Raw genomic sequence first — 20,403 nt, forward strand, 5'->3', positions numbered from 1 at the left:
ATATTTGCTTATTCAAAACTGGTTTCCTTTGTATTCGTTGAAAAGCTAAGTTGCTTGGAAGCAAATGAAATTATTTAGAAGTAACTTAAACATACAAGATGCAAATTGCTTTACCGTTAAGTGCAAAAGTAATTTGTATTTCCTACTTCCGCTTTTGTTGATAGTCTAACATGAATGATTGGCAATGGCAAACCACTTCTGAAATCTTGCCAATATGAGGGTTTTTTCCAGATAATTGCTAGGAGACAAGACTGCTTGGACTGATCCCTGCAGTCTTCTTGGCAATATTTCAGAAGTGGCTTGCTATTACCTCCTTCCTAGGGCAGAGAGGGGGAGAGAGAGTTATTGGGCCCAAGACAACCCATGTTGTCGTGGCTTCTGGCTTGGTGCTTTAAACATTACACCAAGCTAGTCAATAAGATGGAATTAAGGAGAAACTTCCTAACAGTGAGAACAATTAGCCAGTGGAACTGCTTGCTTTCAGAAATCATGGGAGCTCCTTCATTGGGGGGGGGGGGGTTAAGAAGAGACTAGTCCAGAGGTCTTCAAACATGGCAATTTTAAGGTTTGTGGACTTCAACTCTCAGAATTCTCCAGCCAGCTATTCTGGGAGTTGAAGTCCACAAGTCTTAAAGTTACCAAGTTTGAAGATCTTTGGATTAGACCAGTGCTTCTCAATTATTTTCTGTCATGCCCCCCCTAGGAAGAAGAAAACATTTCGTGCGCCCCGCGCAACTGTAAATAGTATCATTTGTCTATAAAATTGTTATAAGTACACCTCTGCATAACACTGTATCCTTATTAACGTATAAGAGAATAAAAAAATAAAGAAATGTGGATCAATTTACAACAAAGAATAGCTTTATTAACTGTAGCAGAAAAGATTTAAAGGAGCACAGGATTTAAAGGAACACAATATTAAAAAAAACTTTAACCTGCAAAACAAAAATATATAAAATATTTTGAGCTGAGCCCCCCTTTACGGAGCCTCGCGCCCCCCCTGGGGGGCCCGCCCCACTATTTGAGAAGCACTGGATTAGACAGTCACTTATCTGAAACGGTACAGGTTCTCCTGCTTGAGCAGTGGGCTGGACTAGACGACCTCCAAGGTGCCATCCAGCTCTATTCCTATTCCATTCCATTTTATACAACGTGATTTTTAAAAAAAGCATTTAATGAGAATACAACCGCATACACGCACCATCAGCCAATATTTTCCCAGTTGGAATCTCTCCAGCCTTGTTGGGTTTTCAGTTCCAGAACCTTTATAGAGTTTTAGAGGCGGGGGGGGGGGGGTTTAGTCATGCGATCCCCATTTATGAGAACTGAAACCTAACAACAATCGACAATCGGGGGAAGATTTTTAAAAATACCATCTTTGTAACCTGAACCCATCATTTTACAACCTCCGCGGGGTTGTTTTTGGAAATTTTCCATTTCCGAGTTAACCACCGCAAATTTCTTCAAACTCCTTTTACGGCGCGCCCTCAAATCGCCGCCCTCCAAGTTCCCGTTCGAGGCCACACGTGCTCCGCGCTTTTTCAGCAGCGTTACCCTTGGTCGGCGGAGCAGGGCGCCGTCGCCGTAGAAACTTCCTTCCTCTTTGTCGTGACGTTTTTACAGTCCAGCTCACGCCCATTTACCAGAAAAGTGGCGGCGTTGCGGTTGTCATCATCCGGGAGCATTTGGAGGCGCCGCCCTTTCCTTGCCTCTAAGGTCCCGGAGTCTTTTCTTCGGTTCCCTTCTGCCGTCAACGATGGGTCTTTTCGCTTCTTGTTCCGTAGAGGCTCTTCCGGCGGCCTTGCTCCTCCTGCTGCTGTTCTCGTCCAGGGCTTTGTGTGAGTGAGAAGCCCGCTAAAGTTCGGGCTCTAAACGGAGCGGGCGGGCGTGGGGGGGGGGGGAGCTCCTTAGTTATTGCTTATGGGAGGGAGCTTATCCTTCGACAAGGCGCGGGAGTCGCTTTGTCCCTTGCTCTGGGCAGCCGAGATCTCTTGTTGCTTTGCGACCGAGAAGGAGAAAGGCCCCGTTGCCAGGCAGAGCTGCTGCTCCAGCTGCTTTACCGGAAAGGCAGCTCAGCTTTTTGAGTCGAGGGGAGAAGAAAGAAAGACGCCAGCAAGGGACCCTCTGCTGTCAGGGCCTGCTGCGAAGGCCACGCCCATTTGCCGATGTTTGCTCTGTCGGATCAGTAGCACTAGCAATAGTACTTAGACCAGAGGTCTTCAAACTTGGCAACTTTAAGACTTGTGGACTTCAACTCCCAGAATTCTCCAGCCAAGTCCACAAGTCTTAAAGTTGCCAAGTTTGGGGATCCCTGACTTAGACTTATATACAGCTTTACAGCCATTTCTAAGGCTTGTTTTACAGAGTTAGCATATTGCCCCCAACAATTTTACCCACCTCGGAAGGCTGAGTCAACCTTGAGTGGATGAGACTCGAACTGCTGGCAGCAGTCAGTCAGCAGAAGTAGCCTGCAGTGCTGCATTCTAACCACTGCGCCACCACGGATCAAGCCTAGTGGCTCTTCCATGGCTGTGGATTCTCTATCCGTCATTCCCTACCCCGGAACCCTTTGGTTAACTGTGGGATTCAGAAACTGCCGAGTGTTTAGCCAGATCTGTCTTCGGGAAGGCTGAGGTGGTTGAGTACCTGAACTGAGGCTCTTTAAACACATTGTAGTTACTGCTCACAATGGGAGCCAAGGGTTTATTTGAAGGGCAGGTGTTCGTTGACGTAACATCATCATAATTGTTTTGTGGATGAGGTTGTCCTTTCTCAAACAGAAACGTAACTAATTCTAAGGGGAAGAAGTTGGTTGCTCCATTTTTGACCTGTTTACTTGACCTTTTCTCTATGAGTTGGTTTCTTGAGTTACAGAAGCCAAACAGCAATTCAGACTGGGACTGAAAGCCAAGAAATGCACTTCTGTTTCAAAACATAAAAGCTGGACTCTGAAGCAGAGTCAGATGAATGTGTGTTTATTTAAGGATTATTTTAGTCACTGGTAGGACAATGTTCACATAATCTATTATAACTGCAGAAGCAAAGCCCAAAGATACAAATATGTTAAAAAGCAAATAAAATATTTTTTGTGAATGAAGGTAAATATACGTGTCCCATGAGAATGTTGCAGGATCCAATCTGAATCGGTCAGCGGATCAAAGGTTTATTCTTCCAAGCTTTAAGGCTCATATTAGAGTCCATTGTCGGGGAACTGTTCTCTCCAGAAGAAGCGTACTGGGCTGTTCTTTATGTTATATTTATATGTTTCCTGGTTGTATGTAGCTTTTTGTTATTAATTAGAGTGTTGATGGCTGGCTCTTCTATTGCTGCACCCTTAGCTCCTAAGTATCCGATTAGCTGGTGGTAAATCAGCACTCCTCTTGACTGACAGGGGACCAGTTTGACAGGCTTCAATCATTTCTCTGACTATTTTTGTTTCTCTCAGCGAACAATTGTAGCTATGAAGTTGAAAACATGTCCTTGTTCATTGTATTGTGAAGCTATCAATGAGTTTGAGTCTCCTTGTCTAAGTGCTCGCTTGTGTTCTTGCAGTCTGATGGTTAGCTTCCTCTCAGTCTGTCCCACATAGTCGCTGGGGGCAATCCATGCAGGAAATCTGGTAAATTGCATTTGAGGTTTCTTCCACCTCTAAACGAATGAATGGTTTTAAATCTGCCTTAAAAAATAAGCTAAAACAGGATAGATAGCTTTAAGCTCCTGTTAAAAAGGTAAAGAATATTTCTTTGTGCAGTGAAGAAGAAAATGAGAAAATTGTAGATTTGGAAGAAACCATAAAGATCATCTAGTCTGACTTATTGCAAAATATAGGAAAATTATTTATAAAATCCATGAGGGATTCTACTTAAGAACCTCCAAAAATGGAAAATCTACAACCTCCACCGCTAAATTGCTATACGAGTCTTATCATCTGGAGGTTTTTTAACCTATTTAAATGAAATCCAGGTAGCTGCAACTTGCTATTTCTTTTTTTTTAATATTTTTTTTATTTTCAGACAAACATAGACACATAACGCATATAACATAAAAGCCTCTTCAATTAAACACAGTGGGTCAATTGGTTACAAAGTCTTTCTGTGTCCTTTCCGTAGTCCTCACTTGAGTTTTATCAAAATTCACATATTGACAATCAAGATATCTTTGTATACATTGTTATTATGCTTCCTCCTATTCTAAGTCTTTCAATCATTTTAGCATTGATAACATTCTCTAATAGTTTCCAATTCCATGTTCCCCCCCCCCATTATTATCATCAATCTAATATACATGTATACAAATTGTTATAATTATTAAACATCCATTAAGCCAGCTATTACTACATCCTTTCAACAAAAGGCATTTTAAATTTAAAGTAAATTTATATTATAACATTTTATTACATTATCCTGAAATCATCCAATGATATTACATCTTTATAAATCTATTCTATATAGAATTGTTTATGTTTTATAAAAAGGCTTTTCAACATCATCTCCATGATCCTCACTTACAGTTTGTATAAGATTTCATATTATCAATCCAGTACAGTGATGGTGAACCTTTCTTGGCTCACGTGCCATAAGTAGGGGGGAGCACAGGGGGGTCGTGGGCAGACGTGTCGTACCCATAATGCAATGTGCGACCCCTCCAGTGCGCATGCACGCACTACAGGCACGACCCCCCCATTTTTGCATGCTTTTTTCGCCCTCCCCAGGCTCCAGAGGCTTTATAGGAGCATGGGGAGGGCGAAAACAGCCCCCCTCCCCCCGGAAGCCCTCCGGAGGCTTCAGGGACCTTCAGGAGGCTTCCCTGAAGCCTTCGGAGCGCTCAAAATGACCCTCCGAGCAAACCGGACGTCACTTCCAGTTTGCTCGGAGGGTCGTTTTAAGCGCTCCGAAGGCTTCAGGGACCTTCAAGAGGCTTCCCTGAAGACTTCGGAGCGCTCAAAACGACCCTCCGAGCAAACAGGAAATCCGCTCCCGAAATTCCAGTTTGCCCTTAGGGCGTTTTTTTTGCGCTCCAGAGGCTTCAGGGAAGATCATGAAGCCTCCAGAGGGCCTCTGGGGGGGAGGCTGTTTTCGCCCTCCCCAGGCTCTTATATTTGACTATGACATCATTCTATTATTTTAGCATTGATAACATTCTCTAATAATTTTCAATTCCATATTCCCCCCCCCCATTATTAGTATCATCAATCTAATATACTTATATACAACTTGATATAATTATTAAACATCCATTAAGCCTATCATTACATCCTTTCAACATAAAGCATATTAAATTTAAAATAAATTTATATTATGACATTTTATTACATCATCCTGAAATCATCCAATGATATTACATCTTTATATTCTATTCTATATAAAATTGTTTTAACTTTTGTAAAAAGGTTTTTCAATATCATCTCCGTATCCTCACTTACAGTATTGTATAAAATTTCATATTATCAATCTAGTATATATAAATGCTTTGTTATCATTATTAATCATTTGTTTGACTATAGCTATTATTACGTTGTACATAGCACTCAAAATTTAACTACATTTAACTAAAAAATTATGGTGACATTTCATTTCATCATCCTGTATCCTTCCAGAGATAGTGTAGTCCAATATTGCTTGCCATTTGTAAAGTCTGTATTCTAAATGTTTTCTTGATAAGTCTTGTGTGGACTTCTCTTAAGAACTTCTTGTTCATTGCATATCTTGTAAGAATTTGAAACCCTTTACCTGCTCTTTTTATCAGCTTCACTTTTGTTATCATTAGTGCTTTTGCGGAGATTACTCTCATTATTTCTGCCAAATTTTCTCTCCTTTCTTCATCTATTTTCTGACATCCAAAATGAAGATCCGGTTCATCAATTTCTCCTTTCCGTATTTCACACTTGTCATTTCCCTCGAGTCTCAGTTTGCTGTCAGTGTCAACAGTTTTCTTATCACTTTCATATGTCTCTGTTATTTTTTCAGCTCTGTCCTCACTGTCCCAGTACTTTCTCTATAATTTTGCTCTATAATTTCAAGTCTCTTTTTGATTCTCTCTGTAATTATTAAAACTTTTTGAATTTCTAAGAAAATTCTTTGCAAAGTTAGTGCGTTTTCTTCTTCACATTGTGCCATTTTCCAGGTTATAAACACTGCCAAAACATCCAAGACTTTTTAGGTCAAACAAATTCAGTGGAGTTTTCCAAATTAAAGCTTTCTCTTTCCTTCAAAGGAACACCTGTATCAATGAAATATATTATCAGATATTGCCTAGCCTCTAGCCGGAAGATGGCAGTGTTACCTCTTTTCCATCTGTTTCTGCCTCTCTCTTTGAGAGAGGAAAAGAGAAAAAAAGTGTAAAAATTACGTTCTGTCCCAGCCTTACGATAGAAGAAGCTTTTAATCCACCCATACAAAAAATGGAGAAAGCATAGAGGAAGAAGGGGGAAAAAAGAACCCCCAGTTTAAAAGTACGAGGCACTTATAAAGAGTCCATCCATAGAAAACAAACAAAGTTAAGGCAGAAAAGATAACATGATCAGCTTAGACCAGAGTTAATTCGCCACTTACTTTCTTCTGTCTTCAATTTTATTTTAAATTCCAATTCTTTTGGGTTTTCCCTTCTCTAATAATAAAAAAAATTCTCACCAATTCGACACACTCCTGTACTGCTTCTGTTTCAGAAGCTTGTCCCAACCTTCGGCAGCCATTTTGGTTGCTTCTCTTGTAGCTGGCAAAAAGAGCTTTCTCCTGGATCAATCAGGGGCTTTGCGATGCCTCTGAGATCAGCAGGACATGCTCCTCTCTATCACTGTTCCTTCAGAACAGTTTAGGTCCAAAAGGACCATCCAGAAACAGAGATATCGACAGCAATTCTGGAGACCCAAGATTGCATGTCGTGTTGTTGCGATGTTAAGCCCCGCCCCCTTCTGCAACTTGTTATTTCTGATCCTAATTTCTGTGGCCATGGAAAATAGTTTCATCTCATAATCCTCTTTGTTTACGGCTCTCTGAAGCAGTTGTAACTTGTCAATCTCCTTCTGATAATGTAGGTTTCAGAATCAAATAGTCCTCCAGGTGTTATTTTCCTGGTGCCAAGTAGAGGGGAACAATGATTTCATGTGTTTCAATGTGTGCTTCTTCTAATAGCAATAGCACTTAGACTTATATACCACTTCACAGTGCTTTACAGCCCTCTCTAAGCAGTTTACAGAGTCAGCATATTGCTCCCAACAATCTGTGTCCTCATTTTATCGACCTCAGGAAGTTAGAAGGCCGAGTCAACCTTGAGTCGGTGAGAATGCAGTTCAGATGTGCAATGCAGTTCAGATTTGTATTAATCCTTCTAATAACTGTTTCATTCTCCTGACTTGTGATCAGCTTCTTGTCAGTGGCCACCTCTAAATCTTCAGGTGTAACATTTCAAGCCATGACTCCACTATCTTGTATGTTTGTCTTAACATTTTTTCTCTCCAAATGTAGTACTTCACTTTTTTTTCCTGTTAAAACATGTAGTTTTCCTTTCAACCCTGTATTTGAGGCGAGATTGCAATGTGTATTAGTTAGAACAGGGGTATCAAAGTCACAGCCTGCGGTCAGGATGCATCACATGCTGGCCCTGCCCGGTTTAGCGAAGGTGGAAAAAGTCCCAATACATCATGTGACAACGCGAGTTTGAAACTCCTAGGTTAGAACTTCCAGTTTTTGTCACTCACATATTTGATAGCTGTTCAGGCCATTAGTAAAATGTTAAGTTATACTGGATCTGAAACCAGTCTCCGTGAAACTTTCCTAGTTACTGTTCTTCATCTTGGCAGATATCCATTAATGCTGGTTCTCTGATATGGTTAGCCAACCCTGCTTTATTGGAATGTCTTCTAAATTACACTAATAGATTGGCATTGAAGATAATCTCTGAAATACCGACACCTTTTCAAAACTTGGAAAAATCCAGGTTCCCTATAACGGTCATATTCCTTTAGATCAGTGGAATGGTTACCCTGTCAGAGGAGGACACAAGATTTCTCTCACGTTATTTTTATTTGTTTGCTCTGCTGGCTTTTGGATTATGGTATTGTCTTTAAGATCCCTGCAAATAGCTCTCTTTAATGCCTATTATAACAATCCTTATTGGCCTGTACCTACAATATTGCATTTGTTTCCAATCTGTACCACTCAAATCACCATTTCAGAGGTAAAATAGAAGTTGAGTTTATCTGCTTTTTCTTGGTCATCTGTTAAAATTTCTGCCTTCCAAGTAAGCAGTGGGCCTGCCATCTCTGATATCTTTTGTCTCTTGACATATTTCAACAAAATCTTGCTGGATTATGGCCCTCTAACTACCATTATCTCATTTTCTGCTTCTGTTGCCCTGACCTTATTCTTACACTTCTAGACTTATGCCCAATAATATTTTCTGGGAGGGTGGTAGAGTGAGAATTAATACAGTGGTGGAGGCAGAAGCCTTCATGGAAAAACACAAGACCCTTCTAGACGGAATAAGAGACAGTGCACAAGATATGAAAGGGGGAGGAGCCATGGCTCAGCCAACAGACAGGGGAGAGGAGGCAGCAATGAGACTCAGGTCACAGAAATGAATTAAAAGTACATTGCAATTGTTAATATAATGAAATGGTTAGAAGTGATATAAAGTATGATTGAAGATGTTAAAGAATTTGAGGCAAACCTAAACTGCTAATATGTATGTAATAATGATATTTTGATATATATAAAATAACAGAGAGATGTAAGATCCCGGGGAAGCACCACCTTCCGTATGATGTAGCTGTCAAAATTTTTCTCCATACCTATGTACCCTTTTCCCCAAAATATTTGTAAAAACCAATAAAACTTTTTTAAAATAAATAAATAAACTGAATTCAGTAGTGGCTTCAGTAGTGTAATTGACCTTTATTTCTGTTCTCTACTTCAGAACTTCTTCATTTTTTACTTATCTACAGCTCAGTGTCCAACCCCAGTTCTACCTCCCCATTCTTCACTAAGAGGAGGAGGAGACCTAGGAGATACCTATCCAGTTGGAACTAATCTGCAGTTACAGTGCATCTCAGGTTATGAATATATATCTGGAAGAACTCCTAGGATAACATGTCTTGCAACTGGGAAGTGGTCAGATCTTCCTACACTTTGTCAAGGTGAGTATCTTTTGTCAATAACAGTGGCTACTATGAAATGTTGAATGAAATACTTTCAGTTCTCCAAAATCACCAGATTTAAAGTTATACACTTAATTTCCAGCCTATAACTTACTTGGAACAAAACAGTAACTGAAAATTCTTCTGATTATTGGATCATGAGAATTTAACAAAGGATATTTATACCAAGCAAAAAGAATAATGCAAAATTTTAATAATGCAAAGCAAAAATGTGATTTTTTTTTTGGAAATTAAAAATTGCTTAGCAAAATGAATGTACAGTGCAGAAGAAAAACATTAAAAATTATCTTAGTAAATTTGTAATAGAGGATGAAGTTAAAATGACAATCAAAAAGATGAAGCCAGAAAAAGTTCCAAGAACATATAGAGTTGAAGAATTTTTTCAAGAAATAAGCTCCAGTCATTTTTTGCACAAGGAGGTCCTGGCCAGTGTGCAAAAGAAAGCTCTAAGTGGTGTGTAAAAGAAGGACCCTATCAGTATTTCTGGGCATTTATATGTCAGAGGACCTCTCATGGACCATGAATGCTAACATGCTTGTGAAGAAGGCAGAGAAGAGGCTATAATTCCCGAGAATGCTAAGGAAGATATATCTATCACAGCTTCTACTTCTGTCCTACTATCGCAGCACTATTGAGAGTGTCCTGACATACGGCATTCTTGCATAGTATGGGAGCAGCTCTGCAGCGGACAAAAAAGCTCTACAGAGAATTATTAAAACTGCCCAGAATATCACCGAGCTCCAGCTACCAATCCTGGATGACATCTTCACATCTCGCTGTTTGAAAAAGTAGCATAACATTCTCAGAGACTCTTCCCATCCTGCTTACAATCTTTTTAGACTGTTGCTTTATGGCAGAAGATACAGAACAATTAAAACTAGGACCACATGTCTTCTGAATAGCTTTTATCCCAGAGCTATAATTGCACTCAACAATGAACTAAAGGGTCACCACCAGTGAGCTATTGGACAGCACTACTTGGTCTGCTGTGTGGATGTTTGGGTGGTTTAGGGACAGAGAATTTTTGGGTGGGTGGGGATTGTTATGTGTGTTGAGTCTGATCTCTGGGTGTTGTGTGAATTTCATTGTATGTGTAAACTGTGTATATATGTACACTGACAATAAAGTAAAGTAAAGTATTGGGTTCCTGCATGGCATAGATAGCCCTGCCAGGCTTTAGAACCTTTCTATGGTGCCTCCCCCTGCATGTGGCTGAGATGAGAAGTCCAGTGGGCAGAACGCAGGCAACAGAATCGGACAACTTGTTGCAGCCAACTCGCCATGGGAGAACTTGCTGCAGGACAATTCAATTCAATTTATTGCCTGTCACATTTTATTTTGTCCTCCTTTTGCATCCTTTAATGATTCTATTCCACCATTTCTTTAATATTATTGTAATTCTTGTCCTGCTGCCACAGTGAGTTTTCCCAGACTCCCAGCCAAGCAAGCACATTTCCACATGTTGGCAAACTACTCTGAAGGAAAATTTAATTAAACTTTAACCAAAAAATCACAGGACTGGAAGCGGAGATGGGTTGCTACCAGTTTGGCCCAGATTGGGTGAACCAATAGTGGTGTAGGCGGGAGGCTCTGCCCACTTTCCCAAATGCTTCTGCACGTGTCCGAACCAGTATTAAAAAAATAGCAACCCAACTCTGGCTGGAAGCATCCTTGGGGATCTTCTAGTCCAGGGGTGGGGAACTGTGGCTCTTTTGCGACTTGTGGACTTCAACTCCCAGAATTCCTGAGGCAGCTATGTTGGTTCTGGAATTCTGGGAGTTGAAGTCCACAAGTCGCAAAAGAGCCACAGTTCCCCACCCCTGTTCTAGTCCAAGGGCCAAGCTAGAAATCCTTGTACCATCCTGAATAAATTATTGTCCAATCTTTGGACCATAATGTACAAAATTATTTTTTATTCCCCCATTACCTCATATGTGACAAAGGGATAATTGTTTACTATCCTGTTTCTAGATAATGCATTAAGGGAGAGAAGGGGACAGAGCCTTAAAATGTAGAAATTGTATAATATGGGTCTTCAATAGATTGAATTCAATGAATTGAAATAAGTTTAATTTTATATTTATTGATAAAAAGGTCCTGAAAGATAGACATAAAAAATATTATTTTTATTATTATTCATTTATACAGGTACTCCAGAATCTGTGAAATACCTGGGGATTTTTATTCTTGGAAAAATATCATGTCTAGTAGATAGAAGCTTTGCAATTGAAATTTCCCAGAATATTAAGTTGAAGATATCTCTGTTTCTAAGGAACATTGATATTGCACCAAGGTAGTTGGTTCCACTTAAATATTTTAAACAGTTTGATAAATGAACAGTGAAATATTTAAGGAAGGAACAAGTAACCAGAATTTCTTAAAGTTAGGCTTTTATACAATTATAGTGATTTTAATTTTTAAGGACTAACTTATTAATAAAAAATCCACTATTAAAGTTATTTTGACTACTAACCATTGTTGGCTGAACTTACTATTTAGCATTCCTGATTCAAAATATATTAGTAATTAAGCTTTGATAATGATCAAAAGTATTTGGGCCATGGGGGCAGAAATTAAATTATCATTTTCATTATCACTAGAAACTAAAACTTTGGAGTATTTTGCTTAAAATACTTGGTCACACTTTTATTTTGGAAACCATGGTCACCTCTGACATTCTGTAGAAGGAATATACCACATAGAATTAAAGCTTTTGATGTGTTCATTGTTTGGCTCTGATGCCATACTGTCTTTGGAAACTCCAGAGGCATTAATTAAACCCACAATTTATTAACATCATTTTTTTTTAAAAAAGAATATAAAATAATGTTCAAGAAATCTGAAATAGAGAATTAGACTCTCCTCTATTGTCCAATCATGTCTTCAGGTTTAAAGAATGTTAGCACTGAATATGTTTCATATGATTTAAAAACCTGAGTAAGCAAAATAACAGAAGAGGTGGGTTATTGTGCTGATGACCAAATATTGTAAAATTATCAGTACCATTCATTTTATTATGGAGATGTAATAATTTTGAAAAACAGTCTTCTTGCTATACGTGATGTAGACACGCCAATAATAATATTTGTTTAGATATTACGGTGATGAAGAGTGATTTAGAAGGAAGTTAAGAATGAAAGCTGTTTAATTATCTGTTAAAATATATCCTCCAAATTAGGAATTTTTCCATCTACAAACATTAGTTTACATGTTCTGCTTGTTCTTTTGCACAAAAAAAGTAATTATATACACATGGAAGGATGTTTATATATTAGAAAACAATTGGCTTAATGACATTTTTCAACACCTAATCTTTGAATTGGCTTTGTGTCAAAACAGGTAAGTTTGAAGAATTCCATTCTGTGTTGCCTAGGTTCAGGTAATGGTTTAACAAGTGAAAAATAATGTTTGGAATTTTGAAATTTGCACAGTTCCAGTGTTTTATTGTCTGCTTTAAGGTTTTTAATTTGTTTAGTTTGTTTTCTTTTTAAGCATGTAATTTATTTTACCATAAATCTATATTATGCATATGTATTTATAATTATGTTAAAAATTAATTTTATTGTTACTACATAATTTCAAGAGATTTTAATATGCACAGAAAATACTGGAAAGACTTTGCCTCCATAGCATTAAGCTTTTTTCCAGTTCATGCAGCTGCTTCATAAACTACTTTTGGCTGTTTTTATATGTAAATGCATGAACAGCCACTGAAGTGAACAGATATGTACAGAAGCTGTGGATAGTTTACCAAGTAGCTCTGCATTCCAAAACAACACTTTTGAGGGATACAACTATAATATAATATGGAGAAATGTAAAGCTTGTAAAAATGTAAATACAATCTTCTAGACTTGTGTTTATTTTGCTGTAAGAGTCACAAGGGCACATGATAACCTCAGTTCCAATCTTTTAGGACAGCGATGTCCTGTTCCAAATATAGACAATGGCAACATAGTATCTTCAAATGACCTCCGGCTTGGTGAAAAAGTAACCCTTGGTTGTGATTATGGGTAAGTTAGAGATTATTTGTTGAAGCAAATTGTAGAAATATCTTTGAAGACAATGGACAAAAATTATTGATAATAAAATCTGAATTATGTCTATATTTCTATAGATAATAATATATACAATATTTTTCGTTCCTTAAGACACACTTTTTTCTCTCCCAATAGTGGGTAGAAATGTCTGTGTGTCTTACGGAATGAATATTGCCAAAGCCCCACCAACCACCGTCTTTCGGCCGTTTTTTGCCTGCGCACACCATTGGCCTCTGCGCGTCCCGTTTTTCGGTCCATTTTTTGCTTCTGCGTGCCCCATTTTTGGCCTCTCCACGTTCCATTTTTTGGCCCATTTTTAGTCTCTGCTTTCCTCATTTTTGGCCTCCACTCATCCTGTATTGTGGCCTATTTTTGGCCTCGCGCAGACACATCTTTCAAAGTAACTTAAAACAGATTTACAGAAATCTGCAGAAATTAAATAAAGGCATTATTTATATGTAACTCAATAAAATTCTGCCAATATGTCAGTAGGTGTTTGCTAATCACCCTGAATTTTGAGGTGACAGAATCAACTGGAAAAAACTCTGATACTATCTTTTATCTGCGTATTTTGTCAGCATTGCAAATTGCTCTCTTGCCTTACAAATGGATATTAAATTTGGGTTCAAGTGTAGCAAGTTGAGCTTAATTGGCCCTGTTTATCTTAACCTACTTTTTTGAGTAACGTGATGTAATAAATAAAACTAAGAAAAGAGTAACTACAGACCACTGGTTCTATAAGGTGAGAGGAAAAGGGTCAGGATTTGACATTTGGGACTGAAATAGATCAAATTTCTACTATGCTGGTATCCTCAGAAGTTCTTTATAATATGTGACTTCCTAAATCTCAGTAACTTCGTTGTATCTGTTTGGGAATGTGGAATGGAGAGAAGAAAGCAAGATCAGGAGGGTGGTGTAGATATAAAGCTTTGCTATTGGTTTGAAGATGAACACTTCTTATATAAAGCACCTATCAAGTTCTCAGGATATACTTCTGGAATTTCTTACTAGGCAAATATGTACCAGAGTATTATAATGGTTGGAGTCCTACATTTTAGTACATCATAATATAATTTGTTTGTTTTGAGTCAGCATGATCTGTGAACCAGTGGTGGGATACGACCAGTATGCCCCGGTATGGGCGTACCGGTGCCTGTTGGGAGCACCAGTTACCGTTCCGGTATGGTGCTCCAGAAGGCCCACCCACCCTCCTTACCTATATTTGAGCTAATCGGGGCTTTTGCACACATATCCGTGGTGGACGCCGGGCCCCGTTGCAGCATACCAGCTGCAACAGGATCCGGAACTCACCACTGCTGTGAACCCAACTTGTTGTGGCCTATTTTACAAACTGCAATTAAAAATAAGACTGAGAAATAAGACTTTTCTTCCCTTTAGGTTCAGAATCATAGGCGGCGACACCCGTTCGTGTGTTTTGAAAGGTGGCAAAGTTGTCTGGGATAGAGAGCTTCCAAGTTGCCAACGTAAGATGATATTTTGTTTAAGCTTATAAGGCTTCTTTTGGTGCTTTTACGTTTAGCTTAATAGCAAAAGTTCAGTCTGCTTAGCTTTTAGCTAAATATCCCAAAGGTGCTTTTTCAAAAGGCAACTGGACTTTCTTTGTTTTCACTTGAAGACATTTTGCTTCTCATCCTAGAAGCTTCTTCAGTTCTGAAACCACCTCATCCAAGCTTTTTGAATGAGAAGTGAAACATCTTCAAGCAAAAACAAAAACAGTCCAGTTGCTTTTTGAAAAAGCACCTTTGGGACAGTCATGACCTCGATATACATATCCACTCTAGATGAGTTGAAATTCAAAGGACCAGATGGAAGTTCTCAAACTTGGTTTTTTTCCCCTGAGCAAGAAGAACAAAACATTTCCCTTCTCATCCAAGAAACTTCATCAGTTTCATCAGTTCTAGGATGGGAAGTGAAACATTTTGTTCTTCTTCCTCAGGAGAAAAATCAGTCCAGATGCCTTTTGAAAAAGCACCTTTGAAACAACTATGACCCGGATGACTGAGAATTTCCACAGACATTTGACCAGATAGAGTAAATTCAGGGTTTTGAAGGAACTGGCAGACATAATCTTGGAACCACTGAATATAGTCTTTCATAGCTCCTAGACCTAGAGCATGGGGGAATGACCAGAAGACTGGAGAAGAGCTAATGTGCTTTCGATCTACACAAAGGGGAAAAAATGGATACAAGAAGCCCCTGTTGTGGCCTGGCAGCAGATTCGGACAGTGAGGAGGTTGGGGAGGAACATGGGCCAGTCCAGGGATGGGTTTCAAAACTTTTTATTACCTATTCTGTGGGTGTGGCTTGGCAGTCATGTGACTGGGTGGGCATGGCCAACCTGATGTCACTCACTAGCAGATATTGGGTAAAATATGGCGAAGCTCACTTAACAATGCTCTTGCTTAGCAACCAAAATTTTGGGCTCAATTGTAGTCATAATCAAGGACTATCTCTGCTTTCCTCTGCATGGCAGCCTTGTCCTAGTAAACTCCTTCTCCTTTCTGGCAATTTTCCTCTCTGTTAGAGGAACCAAAATAATCCAGACAATGTAAGGTTTCCTGCTGCAGCAGGGGGTTGGACAATACAATACCAATACCATAATACAATACAACACAACACACAAAACACAACACCAGAGTTGGAAGGGACCTTGGAGGTCTTCTAGTCCAACCCCCTGCCTAGGCAGGAAACCCTATACCGTTTCAGACAAATGGCTATCCAACATGTTCTTAAAGACTTCCAGTGTTGGAGCATTCACAACTTCTGGAGGCAAGCTTGTCCACTGATTAATTGTTCTAACTGTCAGGAAATTTCTTCTCAGTTCTAAGTTGCTTCTCTCCTTGATTAGTTTCCACCCATTGCTTCTTCTTCTACCCTCAGGTGCCTTGGAAAATAGTTTGATTCCCTCTTCTTTGTAGCAACCCCTGTGATATTGGAACACTGCTATCAGATCTCCCCTAGTCCTTCTTTCTATTAAACTAGACATATCTAGTTCCTGCAACCGTTCTTCATATGTTTTAGTCTCCAGTCCCCTAATCATCTTTGTTGCTCTTCTCTGCACTCTTTCTAGAGTCTCCACATCTTTTCTACACTGTAGTGACCAAAACTGAATGCCGTATTCCAAGTGTGGCCTTACCAAGGCATTATAAAGTGGTATTAACACTTCACGTGATCTTGATTCTATCCCTCTGTTTATACAGTGTAGAACTGTGTTGCCTTTTTTGGCAGCTGCTGCACACTGCTGGCTCATATTGAAATGCTTATCCACTAGGACTCCAAGATCCCTTTCACAGTTACTACTGTTGAGCAAAGTACCATCTACACTGTACCTGTGCATTTCATTTTTGTTGCCTAAATGTTGAACCTTACTCTTTTCACCATTGAATTTCCTTTTATTAGATAGTGCCCAATGTTCAAGTCTGTCAAGATCCTTCTGTATCTTTAGCCTATCTTCTGGAGTGTTGGCTATTACTGCCAGCTTGGTATCATCTGCAAATTTGATGAGTTCCCCATTTATTCCCTCATCCAAATCATTGATGAAGATGTTGAAGAGTACTGGGCCCAAAACAGAGCCTTGGGGTACTCCACTGCATACCTCCCTCTATGAAGATGCAGTTCCATTGAGGACTACACGTTGAGTGTGGTTGGTCAGCCAGTTACAAATCCATCTGGTGGTGATGCTGTCTAACCCACATTCTTCTACTTTATCTAGTAGTAGGTTATGTGATACCTTATCAAATGCCTTACTGAAGTCCAAGTAAACTATATCGACGGCATTCCTCTGGTCCACTAATTTTGTCACATTATCAAAGAATGCAATAAGATTAATCTGGCATGATCTGTTTTTGACAAACTCATGTTGGCTTTTGGCTATTACTTTGTTTGCTTCATTGCTTGATTATCTTTTCCAGAATCTTTCCTGATATTGAGGTCAGGCTGATAGGTCTGTAGTTTCCTGGATCTGTTTTTTCCCCTTTTTTGAAGATGGGAACCACATAAGCTCTTTTCCAGTCCTCTGGTAGTTCCCCGGTGCTCCAGGATCTCTGAAAGATATAGTTCAGTGGTTCTGAGATCTCGTCTGCCAGTTCCTTCAGAACCCTGGGGTGCAATCCATCTGGTCCTGGTGATTTGAACTTGTCTAGGGTAGACAGGTGCTCACTTACCATTTTCTTCCCTATTTCAACTTGTGTTCCTAATCTGATTTTTGTGGTGCTGTTTTTGATAGTTTGGACTGTTTTGTCCCTTTGTGTAAAGACAGATGCAAAACATGAGTTAAATAGTTCTGCTTTCTCTCTGTTGCTTGTCACCTTCTTGCCACTTTCTCCTAGCAATGGACCAATTGTTTCCTTAACTTTTTTCTTGTTTTTAACATGTTGAAAGAAGCATTTTTTGTTATTTTTTACTTTTGTGGCAAGCCTTTCCTCACTTCATCTTTAATGCTCGGGCTATTTGCTGATATTCTGCCTTAGTTATGTCCCACCCCCCTTTCCACTTTTTATACTTATCTTTTTTAGTCTTTCAATTTGTCAGAGAGTTCTTTATGCAGCCATGCTGGTTTCTTTTGAGAGCTGTTATTTTTCTTCTTCATTGGTATTGTGCTAGACTGGCTTTTGTAATCTCATTTTTCAAAATTTCCCAAGCTTCTTGAGTTGTTTTCCCCTTGAGGATTCCCATCCATGGAATTTTTCCCAAGCTCTCTCTAAGTTTATTGAAATTAGCTCTCTTAAAGTCCAAGACTCTAATTTCACTCTGTTCAACAACTTGTGTTTGCATAATGTTGAATTCCAATATTGCATGGTCACTTGCCCCCAGGGTTCCTGTGGCTTCAACACTTTCTATCATTTCCTCGCTGTTAGTGAGATTTAAGTCCAATATGGCTGATCCACTTGTTCCCTTCTCTACTTTTGGGGAAACAAAATTGTCTGCTAGGTTTGTTAGGAACCTATTGGATCTTCCACTTGGTGCATAGTTTGTTTTCCAGTTGATGTCAGGGTAGTTAAAATCCCCCACTACTATTATGGTGTGCTTCCTACATACCTTAGTTAGCTGACTAGCAAAAAGTTCTTCTACTTCCTCTGCTTGGTTGGGTGGCCTGTAGTATAGACCTATGGCAATGTCATTTCCCCCCCAACCTTTAATATTGACCCAAATGCATTCAAGATAATTCTCATTATTGTTGTGCTCTATTTCTGTAGAGAGGTAATTATTTCTTATATATAGTGCAACTCCACCTCCTCTTTTATTTGGTCTATTTCTTTAAAATAATTTAAATCCTTCTAGTTCTATGTTCCATTTGTCAGTTTCATCCCACCAAGTTTCTGTAATGGCAACAATATCGTATCTGCCCTCTTTTACTTGAATTTCTAATTCACCCTGTTTATTCCTCATACTCTGTGCATTGGTGTATAGACATTTGAGTCCATTTTGATTGACCCTGTGTTTACTGTCTACATAACCTGTGCTATGCCTGACTGCCCCTATTTCTATTTGCTTCCCCCCTTCCAGTCAGCAGCTCCAATCACCAGCCACAGGAAAGTTCAAATGAAATGGAGTTAAAGGGCCACTACCTACTCCTCTTTGTCTCTCTGCTTCCCCCCTTCCAGCCAGCAGCTCCAATCACCAGCCATAGGAAAGTTCAAACTAGATGATCTCTGAGTAGCCTGCTAGTCCTAAATTACTGTGCTTTCTTTCTTTCTTTGTTTGTTTGTTTCTTTCTCCCTCCCTCTCTCCCTCCCTCCCTCTGTGGGAAGCAACCAACCCCTCCCCACCCCCAAAATAAAATATTATTCCCAGAAAGGCTCATTCCACATTCTTGCCAGATAGAGATAATGAGCCTATAGAAAGTTTGGCTCCATTCACAAGCAGAGAATGATCCAAACCCTTTTAGAAACACAAAGCCCATATTGCACAAACCCTAAAACTTCAAAAACATAGAAGCATATAAGAATCCTACCTTTTATCCATCTTGTTGTTCAGTTGACCCAGAAACAAACTGCTTTGTCACTTTGCAAACTTCCTTTTGAGCAGCTTTTCAATTTAAAGCAGGTTTCAATTTAAAGTTTGCAGCATTAAGATTTGTGGACTTCAATTCCCAGAATTCCACAGCCCGGCATGCTTAGTTCCGATTTAAAGCGACAGCATTTATTTTTCTCCTTTGCTGAATCCCGGCTAAAAAGTGAGCTTCCTTCTTTCTTTCTCTTTCTCTTTCTTTCTACCTTCCCTTCCTTCCTCCCTCTCTCCCTCTCCCTCCCTCCCTCCCTCCCCCTCTCTCTCTCTTTTAGTTTTTAAAACCTCTTTTCCCTTGCCTGAACTGGCAGGGAAAAAGGGCTTTAAAAAAATAAAGCTTCTGACAAAGGTTCAGTGGTGTGGTCAAGCCACCATTACTACTGGTCTGGTCCGGTATGCCAGATTTTCACTACCTCTTCTGGCATACCGTACTGGGAGGAACCCACCTCTGGGCCAGCCTTTGAGTCTGGGGAAGACTCTGATGAGGGCTCTGTGTCGGAGGCAGAGAGGGGGCCAGAACTGTATGCCAGATCAGCTGCCTTCAGTGTCAGACATCAGTGAGGCAGACGAACAGCTGGAGGCTGTTCCCAGTGTGCGCAAGCACAGAGTTGCCAGACGAAGAGAACAGCTAAACAGGGGTCAACTTGGGAGTAAGGCTACAGGTGGACAATGAATGGCCCTTCCCAAAGGAAATAAAAGGGGAGTGGATTTTGCAAGAGACAGTTAGTTTGCTTAATTGGTTCGTGACCCTCCGAGACTCCTTGCCAAGTTTTGCAGATATCGGCCTAGCAGTCCTCTGCGCCAGAGAAGGTCTGTGACTGTAAATCCTCCCTTGAAAGACTTTGCTGGATGTGAATGAGCAGAATTCACAGTAAATCAATAAAAGGGGTTTTTGTCAGGACCAAGAGTTTGCTTCATGCTCTTGGGAAGCCTAGATCAGAACAGCCACCATTTTCCTAATTTTTACTAATTTTTACTATTTTTGGCTTAAGTGTAGGAGAAAATATTGAAAAAAAAATATTGCAATGGAATCAGGAACATTTGGAAATAACTATTTCAACCTTGGCATGATTTATGTCCACTAAAGAAACTATTGTTCCTGCTATTAGCATTGCATTCTGCCAAAATATAAGCAACAGCAAGCAATGTAATGCTTTCCCATTATAATTTATTCAAGAATCCT

General features: G+C 39.6%; 1 protein-coding gene across 2 annotated transcripts in view; it reads left to right on the forward strand.

Annotated features, from left to right (window-relative positions):
• Window positions 1-20,403, forward strand: part of LOC309389531 (complement receptor type 1-like) — a 191,693-nt gene that overhangs the window by 168,982 nt on the left and 2,308 nt on the right. For both annotated transcript variants that reach the window (XM_081948038.1, XM_081948039.1), the window contains 3 exons: window positions 8,942-9,133; window positions 13,070-13,166; window positions 14,592-14,677. In XM_081948038.1, coding sequence (XP_081804164.1) covers window positions 8,942-9,133; window positions 13,070-13,166; window positions 14,592-14,677 — 375 coding nt within the window. The remainder of the gene's footprint in view (window positions 1-8,941; window positions 9,134-13,069; window positions 13,167-14,591; window positions 14,678-20,403) is intronic.

This window comes from Natrix helvetica (assembly GCF_964273705.1).
Source record: "Natrix helvetica genome assembly, chromosome: 3".
Classification (NCBI taxonomy): Eukaryota; Metazoa; Chordata; class Lepidosauria; order Squamata; family Natricidae; genus Natrix; species Natrix helvetica.